Source organism: Haemorhous mexicanus, chromosome 10 (genome assembly GCF_027477595.1).
Source record: "Haemorhous mexicanus isolate bHaeMex1 chromosome 10, bHaeMex1.pri, whole genome shotgun sequence".
NCBI lineage: Eukaryota > Metazoa > Chordata > Aves > Passeriformes > Fringillidae > Haemorhous > Haemorhous mexicanus.
The window spans coordinates 11,182,002-11,195,085 of NC_082350.1; the positions used below are offsets into that span (position 1 = coordinate 11,182,002).

The 13,084-nt window shown below is 38.4% G+C and overlaps 1 protein-coding gene across 3 annotated transcripts in view; it reads right to left on the reverse strand.

The window, feature by feature from the left end:
• SPHKAP (SPHK1 interactor, AKAP domain containing) overlaps positions 1-13,084 on the reverse strand; it is a 64,353-nt gene that overhangs the window by 42,408 nt on the left and 8,861 nt on the right. For 2 of the 3 annotated variants that reach the window (XM_059855327.1, XM_059855325.1), the window contains exons 2-3: positions 10,216-10,332; positions 4,138-4,240 (exon numbers count right to left, since the gene is read on the reverse strand). In XM_059855327.1, coding sequence (XP_059711310.1) covers positions 4,138-4,221 — 84 coding nt within the window. In that variant the 5' untranslated portion in view covers positions 4,222-4,240; positions 10,216-10,332. Of the gene's footprint in view, positions 1-4,137; positions 4,241-6,582; positions 6,717-10,215; positions 10,333-13,084 lie in introns of those variants that run through there. The other variant, XM_059855326.1, reaches the window with a different exon arrangement.

A 13,084-nucleotide genomic window follows, 5' to 3' on the forward strand; every position in this document is an offset into this window, starting at 1 on the left:
TGTGGTTTTGGTGTTTTTTGGTTTTTTTGGTTTTTTTTTTTTTAGGAAATCTTGAAGCATTATGAACTGGTTGGTAAAGTCTAGAATTAAGCATTCTTTTCCTCTTTCTGAAAAATTACCATTCTCCGAGGCTTTGTGAAGACAACATAGAATTGAACATATACAAAACCACACATAAACATATATATATATATGTGTATATATATATATATATATATATATAAAAATTCAGATTTAATTATGTTCTAGACATTCTCATCCTCAAGGGCTGAAGTTCTAATAGCCTGTTAAAACAAAATTTTGCATGCACAGGAAACTTTTAGCTCAAACAGCTTTTGCTGTAACAAGCAATCTTGTTTAATTTCCTTAAAGATCACAGTGAATTTTTCTTCAACCTTAATCACTTAAGATCTTTCCTTCCCAAAACTGAGTTTCTGAGAAACTGTGATAGGCAGAAATTTATCATGCCAAAACAAGCTGCAGATATCCTTGGTGCTGCTCATCTTTGTCTCAGGAGGACTTGGTGTGCACTTCAGAACAGCTCAGTCATAGCAGATGTATGTGGTACATGACAAACCCATGAAATGAGCTGGGCAGTCCACACTTCACCTGCTTTGTCTCCTGTGGGATGTTAAATGACCCTTGGTAGCTTTAATTTTCTTTCAGAGATTTTTTTATCAGGAAGCAAATGCTGGTAAAGACAAATGTTTTGGTCAGGTCAGGTCATGGTTGCCAAGCTTGAGTCATTCCAGGGCGGTTTATGAGTTCCAAGGCTTTATACTGCATTTAATTTTTGTATGTAGCTTTTCATAACAGACTTTGAAGTCAAGGGCAGAAAGTACTACATGGAAGTTTTGGACAGCATGTGATTTCTAAGTAACCTCAAGTAGGTAAGTTGGCAGAGGTCAACTGGTCAGATTTAAAGAACAGAGGTTGGCTCAAAGTAATTTGGAAAGGCTCCAGAAACTACTCCAAAAAGACAGTGCTGTGGGGATGGGGGAATGCAGGAACATGAGCCAGAGGTGTCCTTGCACATAGTCTGGTTCTACACAGAACTGAGCAGCGCTCAGGAGATGGAGATGACACTTGAGCCAGTGGTGGCAGGAGTGAAGGGTAAACTTTGGATCAGTTTAAACTCCATCTCATGAAACACAGAGTCTTGCATTAGGACCATATAGACATGATATGGCTCAGAGCTTTCCCCTTAGTACTTCTGTGGAGGAAAGATAATTTGGGCTACCCTGCAATGATGACAACAGGTAGGGTTGCACATGTGACCTTTTGGGCACATTTCTTTGGTAACAGACAGTATAATTGTGATCAAAGGCACACATATGGTAAGAATAAATGGAATATTTCTTACAGCCTCTTGCTATTGTAAGGCAGATCTCCCTGTTAAATAGTTCATGTGTTTAGACAAAGTGGGAGTTTGCACATTCATGAAAACTTGATGGGATATTCATGCTTTTAAAGGAACATACGGAAGTCCTCATAGTAAAGGACTTACTATAAAGGCAATGATCAAAAGTGTATAAGCTTGAAGGAGCTGATCTAAATTAACAGAGGTAGTTAATTATCAAAAGCAATGTGAGACCTGGTACTCTTTGTATCTCTACCAGCATACTACCACTGCCATTCTTGCATTTAAGCAATTTTTCAAAATATGCTGAGGTGATCTGCACCAAACGACAAGAAAACGAACCCTCTTCTCCTTCAGCTGTCAGTCTGCAGTCCTGCTCTTTAAGGCAAACAGTATCACTTGCCAAAATTTCATCCTCCTGTCTTGTACTTATCTTCATTCTTATTTAATTAAGACAAGTGCAGGGCCAATCCCACTGACACATTGTTAGAATTTTTCCTATCAGCTGAAAACTGAAAGCAGAATTTGATTCATTGACCATACTCATGTGACAGCTGCACACACTATACTGCTGTATATCTGGTTTGGAGCAGGATCATCACACTCAGAAAATAATTCAGGACGAATCTGCATCATGCACTAAATGTGAAATCAGCAGTAATTCATGGTTCTAAAAAAAAGTTTTCCACTCTCATCTAGAGACTCAGCCGTCAGCACTACTCAGTGTGTTGTGAATCAATGAACTAAATCAGCCTCTAGCAGAGTGTGGATTAGAAAAGTCACTCTTTCCCAGAGGAAAATACTGCATATGAGTTTAGTGTAACAGCTTCCTGCTCCCTGATTTAGATCACAAGACATTAAAATACAGTAAATATCTATAACCGAGACAGCATTAAAAAGGCTCTGCTCCACAAATGAAACATCTGCGTCTTCGTGACTGAACATCTTAATTGCTTTGGTTAATTACTACTCATCAAAAAAGATAGGAAAGAGGGACATACAGAATGAAATGAGATATCAAGGGGCACATCTTCTGCATTCATTTAGGTTGGTCTGTGTAGTAACAGGCTGCATCTCATACGGTTCCTGACAGGAGCCATGCATGCCAAATATAACTACACAAACCTGCAAGTCAGCTGTTTAAACTGCTCCCTAGCAGCAGGAGCCCACTGCATTTCACTCCACCATCAACTGCACATCTAATTTCAAAATCACCTAACACAGGGTGAAAGAGAATTCTTATCCTCTTCCTCACACACACAGACACACACAAAGGGTAAACTTTCTCTGACAGTAGTGTAAAGAAGCCAAAAACATCCTGCTGTTTATCAGATGTATTGTCAGAAGTGAATAACTTTTCTTTTAGTGTGCTGATAGTCATAAAATTGACTTGTTTTACAATGAACACCTCAAATATATGGGATTGGAAAGGTGAAGCAACTCTCAACCATGTGATACAGGCTACCCTTTAAAAGAGAGTGGTACTTATGAAAGTAACCAAGCAGGAGCCCTTTTTGGAAAGGCAGTGGTGGCACTCAGTGTTGTGCCACTGTCCTTCACTCTTATATAAAGTAAACAACTCTGAGATTAAATGAAAATTTAAAATGTTTTCCCACACAGTAGATTTTCTGTCCATATGAGGATTCCAATTACAGTCAGCAGTATTTTTAAAAACTAAGTGTTATTTTGCAAATGAACCCTTTGATCAAATGAAATATTGACATTTTATCTTTTAGCCACGTCGGGGTGAGGAAGAAAAGCCCAGTCCCAGCATACACATCTGTCTTATTGAGTTCTCTTTTTATATCAATGACATTATATCTAACAAATTTTCTGTGAATGGTTTTCAGTATAGGAAAAAAATCTTTAGCATCTGCGTGTTTTATCCTTCACTCCTCTTACAGAAAACAAACAAACAAAAAACTCCAAGCCCAAAATGAAAGCATTATTATAAGACAGAATTACGAGAAGACTGAATGAACTGTGAAAGTTTAAAATGAATGCTATCTTTTTTTTCAGCTCTAGAATTATGCCTTTGGGAGACAGTAGAGCTCTGAGGTTTATTGCAGAGTGAGAGGTGAAAGACAGCCTGTCCTCCTCAACAGTCTCTGGCAGTGTCCCCTTCCCTCAGACTGTACTGCCATAACAAGTTCCTAGGAAAGAGGAATAAAAGGTCTTCACCTTTTATTATCAGTTGTACTGAAATTAGCCACATGCATAAAAAGACATTTGACTCCTCCTAATGACATACATACACACACAGGTGTCACTTTTTTCCCCCCCAACATGGTCTAAATTAAATTAATAATAACATATAAACCTTGTTTTAGGAAACAATAATAGCAGTCTGTATCACCTCTTGTTGTAGAAACCATTCCCACCAAAGTTTTTCATGAAGGACCCTCCATAGCATTGATCCGAGGAAGCAAAGTTCTGTCTGGGTCCCAGAAAATTGTCATTTATTGAGGAGCAGTCCTGAAGGTATTCATGCTATGCATGGCTTTTATTTCATAAAATGAAATGTCAGATAATGAGGTAAATTAGAAATTTTCAGTGGGAGTTTACCTCCCATATATGTATAATGTATTTTGGGACCAGACAAGTATAGACCAGGCAGACAAAATTTGCAAGATACCACAACAGAACCACTAAGTTATTTTTCTGTATCAAACCTTTTCTAAGTATCACTTAAATTTTGTATTCCTCACTAAAGCTGAAAGCTAAAAAACAAAGCTATATATACTGGACTTCGAATATGACATAAACTTAAAAGTTACCTTCTTACATGCTGTGACAGAGCTTCCCAAACTGCTTGCAGAACTGTCTGTGCTGCTGCCTTGGCGCTCTGGGACTTCATGCATCAGTGGAGAGTCAAAGTTGCTGAAGAACAAAAAAGAAACAAGCCCCCAAAAACCTTTCCAGTGACTCAGCCACATATATAACTCAAGTAATACCAAAACACAGGTCAGTAAAGAGATGTAACTTAAAATACTAATGCTGTCTATACTCTCCTAGCTGATGTTACTAGTCTATTTATTGCAAATTTTCCCTTTTTGGAAGACTATCCAGAGCTACACACTTTGGATATAAAATAGCACACTGATGTCTTTTGAAGACTAGAGGAAAGCATAAACTGCCTACAACCAGACTTGTCTTGAATGCCACTGTAAAAAAGTGGCACTATCTTGTTTTCACAAGCAGGCAGCTTGGAGCAGCAAATGAAATACTTGCTGCAATAATTCAGCTTGGTAAACAACAGAAATATTTGCTGCATTTTTACCTGCCAGGATGGAAGAAAAGGGGTGGTGATTACAAAGTAAAAAACAACAGGAGAGGCAGTATTCTCTAATCCAGATAGAGCAGCTCAGCACACTGCAGGTTTGGGGCTAAGCTAACTCATGCACATATTCTGTTTTGTGATTCAGTGGTACACAACTAACATGTTTACTTTGGAACTATGCAGATGTGAAGTACAAAACCATAAAACCAAGTTTCCCCAGCCAAATTATTTGCACACTCAGCAAGAACCAACCCTCATACTTTTCTTTTGGAATAGTTCAGGCCAGTCTTCAAAGACCTTCCTGATTATCATTTAATAATCACATTGGTCCAAGATTAATTAAGCTTCTCCTTCTGCTCGTGACATGCTCCCAGTTAAAGGCCACATGTGCTATAGGACTGTTTATGCAGGAACACACTAAGAGAAAACTATCCTACATGATCATGTTCTGCTTCCCAGACTGGGTCTCTGTTGTGCTTAGGACTAGCCATGAATAGATGCATTCCCACTGGTAAGAAACTTTGTCAATGAGAATTCTGCTGACGTGTGTGGTGCTATTCCATAATAATTTTTAAAAGTATCTAAATGTGCTGGAATTAGAAGAGTGAATAAAAATATAAATCTAATTTAGGACTTGTTAATTGCTAGCTGGGGGGAAGTTTAATGAATCACATGGGAAGACTGAAAACAGAAGCACAAGAGAGACCAGAGAGTTAATTGACTTCACTTGGAAAGTGTGTTACCACTAAATACTCTGGAAGATACCAGCATCATTTGTACTTAGAAAGAAGACTTTTGCCTGTTTACAAAACTTTGCTTCATTGTTCAGATTATACAGATACACAGTAATATTTCTGGGCTGTAATTCCTCTGGCATTTGACACAGCAAAATAGCATTTTATAGCCCTTATACTGAGTTCTTTAACAGAATGAGGGAAATTAAACACATGAAGTCAATTCTGGCTTTCTATCTCCATCTAAAGTAGGAACCTCATATTCAGAGGGTCAGATCTTATACAATAAAGTATCCTCCTTGATAAGCCCACATTGAGATGCAACCTTTGGATGAGGCTCCAGCATCTCACCCCTCCCAGCAGAAGCTGTGCACTGCCTCTTTTTTAAGATGCATCACCTCTGCAATCTAAGAGAAAATTACAGGTCAAGGCTGACCTCCAGGCTGAACTACAAGGCCTGCTGTACTCTTTTCTCCTGCTCTTCACTGAGAGGAAGGCTGAGGGCCCTGCCACAGGGAACTGATGGGCTCCTAATGACTATTTCCTCTCAGTTCCACTGTGTGCAGGGAATTGAACTTCAGTGCCTGAAGTGCTGTTGAGTCTAACAGCAACAAAGATAACAATTTGACAACTACCTGAAGGCCTTCTTTGGAACTTAATTAAACAGTACAAATAGAATATCACATTAAAGCATAGCTGAAAATTGTAGTTGAAGAGTTACATTTTGGAGTATAAACAAATCTGTGCTATCTCTAGACAGTATTTCAGCAAGGGGTGGCACGTAACATGGCCCATACAAGGTAAAGCTCTCCTCCAAGTCATGCGGAAAGTGAAATGATCTGTAAAAGCTTCTTAATCCTTTAAAATCTGTGTTCTTTTCAAACTAAGCCCACTTTTCATTTGTAAATATAGAAAACCCTGTTAAAAGCACATAATGATTGAAATAAATGTAAAATGCCATTAAATATTTTAAATTAGACTAGGCTCCCACTCATACTAAAGTTCAGACAGGAAATCCAACTGCCTTTGGTGTTCCCAAAATTTGGTAAACCTAAATACTCTTGTCACCTATCCCAGTCCTCAGAGTTGTATTTCACATCCAGATGATAACCTGAAGCACAGGAAAAATCAGCAACTGTTTCACAGGACAAGGGACAATGCATTTTCAAGTATCTCTAACACTTTGAGAGCTCCTTTTTTAGGTTCACCTCTCTTGTTCTGTACTGCTGAGCAGAACCCCTGTTCTCAGGCTGCACTGCAGTTCAACTCCTGAATTGTGCCAAGGACAGGAACTCTGGGCTCCCACCGCCTGCAAACAACTTCAACCAGTCAGGATTCAGTCACTGAAATGCAGAAAATTTTTAACAAAAGTGTCAAAATAGGAGAGAAACATTCAGTTTTAGACTCCACAGCCTTTTCCTAATTGAGTTTATGGCTACACAATTTCTAGAAGAAGCACAGGGAAACCCCCCCCAGCCACTCTTGCTGGTCAGGCAGGTACATGACTAGAGGTGACACAAAGGAGATTGGCAGCAGTGCATGCCAACTGATGGGAAAATGAGCACCCAGCTGCACTGCTGCAGGCTGGGAATTCAGCACCACAAAAGTGAGTCTTCTGTAACTCAGGAAGTGCAATGTATGAGGTCCTGCACAGACACAACGTTCAGGGGCACAGGTCTTTCTTCCAATGCTGAACATGAATTTGGCTTTTCAACATCTCTTTTTCAATTATCTCAACTCTCAGCTAGGGCAAAGTTTCCTCTTCTCTTTATCCCACGGGTACCCTTTCTAAGCTTTCATTTTCAACAGGTATTTTCTCAAGAGACCCTCCTCAGGCCATCCAGCTCTGCCACCCTCGCTCTGTAGCAAAGGCAGTAATATAAACCTATTTTTCACTAACTCTCCAGGGAAAAGCTATTCTGGCTGCTAGAAGCTTCTGCTCTCATTAGTTCCTCAATAGCAGGAAGCAGAATGAAACTCTTGCAGAGATGTAGCCAGCTCATCATCAAGTGATAGCTCTGCATTCACATACTATGCTCGTTACTTCACATTAAGAGCTTAACCAAGTGCTGGACTTTCAAGACATCTGGCACAGATTGGAGCCTTTTCACTACAAGATAAAGAAAGCTGTTAGAGTTTTTAGGTCTCAGTTCTCAAGTTTTCTTGGCTCCCTTGTTTAGTATGTGATGGAGAATGCTGATCTGTGTTAGATGTGCTCATCTGGCTTGCAGGTACCACAAAAAGCCATAGGCATAGCAATCAATCTCTGTTAAGGAATGGCTCATTTTGAGAGTTTTCTTATGGTGTGAAAGATCCTAACCTATGATTCAGGTTTTGAAACTGAAGTTGGGAACCTGGACCTAAGACTTGGTGTTAAGTGCACCATTTTCACTTTGGTATTTACATTAACAGAGAAGTCTCCACACTCATTTACCACCAGGTGCTGTCTTACTGATTCATGAGTTGTAACTGATAACTTTTTTTCCTACAAGCTATATGCACTCACAAAGAATACCAACAAATTTCCTGGAAATTAGAGGTCTGTAGTGAATGGCTATGACGTTTATATCACTGACTGCAATAATAACACATGGTGTATTGCTGTCCAAAATGCAAACGAATTGCTTCATCTTTCCTATGTTAAATAATTCAAAAATACTGACCTCAATGACTCAAGACTTAATCAAAAAACCCACAGCTGCTCCTAAAAATAATTATCTCCTTTGCAGATGTGGCAGATGGTGCTACATCAACTAAGATGAGGTAATTTGAAGAATTCCCCAGGTAATCACTAAAGAAAATTAATCTTGTGAAACAGTATCAGAAACTTCAATTTCCTACCATCTTGAACAAGCATAAACAGCTTCCTAAAACTTACTGTTCAATCATCATTCCTAAGGAGCAATCTCAATAAATAGTAAGTGACCATTACATATATATTTTTTGAATCATATTACAGCCTGCTGCTTTTCCTTTTTTTCATTATGACTCCTAATCTTGGCATTTTGAACATAGAAAACATACTGAACCATGAAAAAAACAATCTTGAAGGAAGCAAACTGAATGAACACAGGGAGGTTTCTCAGTGCAATTAATGCCAAGCTATAGTGAGCAACATTTCTGTTGTTCTGCTAATATCTGTAATGAACATCATGAACAACAAAAAAGGGATGAATCTCATTTTGAAATATAAATATGAGAGAAGTGAAAGCAGAGCAAAATACCTTAGCATCTTCTTACTTCTACCCTCCCAAATAAACCTGAAAGCTACTAAGCAACTGAGGAAGGCAGCCAGCTTAATCCAGACCCTAAGCAAGAAGCAGTTTTGAAAGGCGTGCAGTGTTCAAACAGCATCTCTTAACTTCAAAGCCTTTTGAAGTGGACAGAATAGTCATACTTTTTCCTCATTCTACCTTTCAAATTTTACAGTTTTAAAATTTACCTTTGCAAGTAAACAGGTCAGCAAAGTCACTAGAGCAAAATCTTTAGATGCAACAGTTTCAAAGTTGCTGTTCTAATCCATGTAAATGGTTTTTATCCAGTCTGGACAATGTGTATACTTTAATCAGAGCACAGATGGTTAGTCAAACAGATGCTCTATAAATACCTCAAACAAATGTCTTTCTGATTTTGTTATGGATTTGGAACTCAAGAACAGAATATAATCACTGGCAATATCAGGATCACATATTGTAAGGTATTAATGGACTTTTTTCAGTCTCTCATGGCTGCTATTGTCTTCATGGGAAACAAAAATACTGAATACTTCCCTTCACTGTCTGTGCACTCTAACAGGTTCAGGATTGGGTTTTACAGATGAGCACACTAAAAAGACTAGAAGTTTAACTGTTTTATATTCTGATTTCTCATTTCATAGTGTCTACTGGGTACTCTTGATTTACATTTCATTTTTATCAGTGATACAGCTGCCAAAAGACCAGGTCTTTAGCTACATGCTGATGAAAAACAGATGCAGAAAAAAGATAATCCATGCTGGGGTACACTTCACAATGCCCAAGAGCCCTGAATGACCTCCAAATTAAACCAGTAAATAAATCTGTAAGTCTCTGTAAGCAGTAGCAATCATCAGCCTTCTTTCAAATCCCATTTTTAAAACATTATAATAGAAAAGTTTTACTGAAGAACAAATGTAGACAAAACTAACTACATTTTTTTATGATCTACTTAGAAATATTCCTTCCTTCCTGCATTTACTGATTGAATTACTAAGGCTAAAATAACAAGGCTTTATGAACAAGTCTGACAAACTTCTCCACATTCATTAGCTATGGCAGGATATATTCAGTTCAGAGAGTTGACAATCAAATCAAGGAGTTGGCACTCGGGAGCTGAATGACAGATGATTGGGCTGGTGGCTTTTGATGGTCAATAATTTAGTGAGAGAGAGTCAGCCCAATACAAAACTGGCCTTTGCACACAGCTGCCTTTTCCCCACCTACCCCTGGATTAGACATGCCTTTAAGCCAATTGTAGACAGACCTTTGTTGGTAGAATGGCTACTTAATAAGGAAAACTTCCAGAAGGAAGTTCCAAAAGTTTTCCTTATTATTTCCTTATTTCCAGCCTTGGACCTTAATCAGAGGAAACTATAGGAAAGAAGAGGAGGAACTGGGAGATCTCTTCTGGTGGGAAATGCCCACAGCAATTCACAGGTAACTGGAACTTCTGCTGAGTTCCTGAGGTGGAGGTTGTTTTAGAAGGTACAAAAAGATGTCTTGGATCAACAGCTAGGGACCAGCAAGGTCTGCTGAAGAAGAAGGACTGACTTGGAGAAGATTAAGGACAGACCCTTAAATGCAGGGAAGGCTAAAGGACTTTACCTTATGGAGATGGACTGAAAGACAACTCAGACTGCTTTTCTGCCCCAAAAGCAAGGAGTTTGAACTCAGGTCTGGAGTGCCAGCCAGTGGGAAACTAAGGCTCTGCTGAGGGTTTGACTGCAGGAAAGATAAGAAATCTTGTTAAAGGAAGGATTCTTCGAGCAATTAGTCTGTACACACATTACTTAAGGGAGCAGTGCTGATTGGGAAGAGGATTTTGGAGAGATACAGGCACAGGTATCACAGAAACATCAGAATAAGGCAGTTTCATTTCCTCTACAGCAAAGCAATAGAATTGCTACTATTTAAGCCTACTAAGTCAGCAAAAACCAATATGAAATCTGAAATATTCTTAAAAAGATGTCCCACAGAAAAATCCCTTATTTACCTAGCATATGTAGGTTTAGTGCACAATATTACTGGTCCTTGTGCTGTGGAAAGGAGAACAAAAGAGGAGATAACTGTTTTTCCATTTCAGCAAAAAATGTTCACAACTGTGTATTTATTAAGAAATTTATATTATTTCTGTATTTTTGATGGCAATGTCTATTCTTAATATAGGATGTGTTGTTAGTGCAGCACAATGTAGTATCACAAATGTATGATGTTATCTGATCCTCTAAAAAGAATGGAAAAAACATTGTGACACAGCTGGAAACTGGTGAAATTTGGTCCAATTTAAATACAAAACAAATGTGCAAGCAGTTCCCACAGATTTCAACTAGAAATAGAAATTCACAACAATTTTCAGGATGAAATCAAAGACATTGAAAATTAGGCTGTCATGCCATAAACCACTGGGTAATTTTTCACAGCCTGTTTTATATGTTTCTTGTATCTAACAAATAACTTGTGCTCCCTGGCTGCTCCTCTCATCCTTTTGCTGTGCACAAAGTGTCAGCTGGGTGTCTCAGGACAAGCAGTGCAGTGTTTTTATGTGGAGGATGTAAATCTCACCTTAACTCATTCATAAAGTATTTTTGGCATCCTATTTATATGATATAGCCAAACATCACAGACAAGCTTCTCAACCAGCTTTTGTCATCAGCAAATGTGATTCTCATTTGGAGCATCAGAGTAAAATACTGACAAAACAAGCCTCAAAGCACAGCACATGCAAACAAGTATTTCACTATCTGACAAATTTTTTTAAGGGCCATCCTCCAAAGATCTCAAACTATAAAAGCTTTTCAGTGATTATATTCAAGACAGATATTGACTATTTCTGAAGGGAAGAGTAATGTGAAGAAGATGTTCATAATTTAGAAGTAAATGCATATGTCACAATTTTATTTGAATAGAAAATGTGTGTGGCTAATCAAAACCTGCTAGCTGTTCGTGTGTTTTCCTTTTGAGATTGATTACAAATCAAACAGACTGTACAAGCATAATTGAAATGTGGTAGGTAGTCAGGATTATGTGCGTGATCAGAAGGTGAACATCACTTTCATCTTTTGAATGGCATTTTCCTAATATTCAGCAGACTTTCTGAAATTCTTTGTACCACCTCTCCACACAACTAATAAATCTGGCTTTGGAATTATGAGATTAGGAAAGGGGTCCTGTCTGTACCTAAATACAGATATATAAGATAGGAGCTTGGGAATTTCACACTGTTGCAGCATCACTTTCAGCTACTTTTAAAAACATAAAGGGCAAAACTGGTAGCAAAAATGGACTACTGATACTGGAAAACCAGATTTTTCATAACAGAATTTGAATTATGGAACAGCCTGGGGCCTTGGAAACAAAAAAAAGTAGACACATGACAAGCCAAGTGGTTATAGTATCATGATGTCCAGTGTTCTTTATTACAAAGCATGAGAATTGCCTTCAGTGTAGGAAAGATGCACCTGTTCATATTAGAGAAGTTAATATCTCTGAATACTATAGGAGATGATAACAAAATATTTATTTCAAATGCCTGAAGACTCCCCAGCCACCAGTAAGCCACACAACTGGTCAGTAAAGCATGACAATTTTTTTCTTTTATTTTTTCTCTGTTTTTTGGGGGGGGAGAGAAGCATTTCTGTGATCTAAGTCAATCAGAGCAGAGGGAGAAAAATATGATGAGGTGATCGGGAATTCCTATTATCGAGAATCTGTCACCTAGGCATGCACTAGGTGAACCAGTGTCACACACAGGGACAGTGACACTGCAGAGTGATCCTTCCCACCAGCAAATAAATACCCAGGTCAGCCTGGGTGGATGCTCTCAGACATGAAGGAGGGAGTACTTCAAGTGAAACAGGCAGATTAGCCTCACCCTCAACACAAGGGTGCCTTGCAGGTATTTTGGGAGCCACCAAAGACATTTTGATCTGTTTGGCAGAACAGATATAAGCAGGTGTTTTGAACCCAAATGCTTGAATTCATCCCTTCTATTCAACCACAAGAGAACCAAGATTTTGCTGCTGTGAGCAAGGCCAGGAGATTTTGTTGATACTCTTCTAAGGAGTCTGCTCTTCTTCCTCTGTTCTCAGCAATCACTGCCCAATTGTAACATGCTTTCTACAGCTGCAAAATGAAGGCAATTTGTAGCCTACTGTAATTAGTTCCTTTGGTCTGGCACCTATACCAACCTATCTATGCATTAAAAATAAAACTGGTCAAAACGACACTTTATAGTTGGGATATTGGTCCCTACTAAACTCAATTTGATTATGGGAAATATTTTACCTTAACAGTATCTAAAGTACTTTCAAAAGTACTTTAGCAAGCAAATTTATTATTTCTAATGAATGCATATATTTTTTCAACTTTTTTATGTTTCCCAGCCCTTCCAATTTGCAAGAAAGCCAAGTTGGTTTCGATTCCTGCTAAACCTTCCAAAACATTGTCTAGGATTATAATAGAGTTCAGAAAGCAA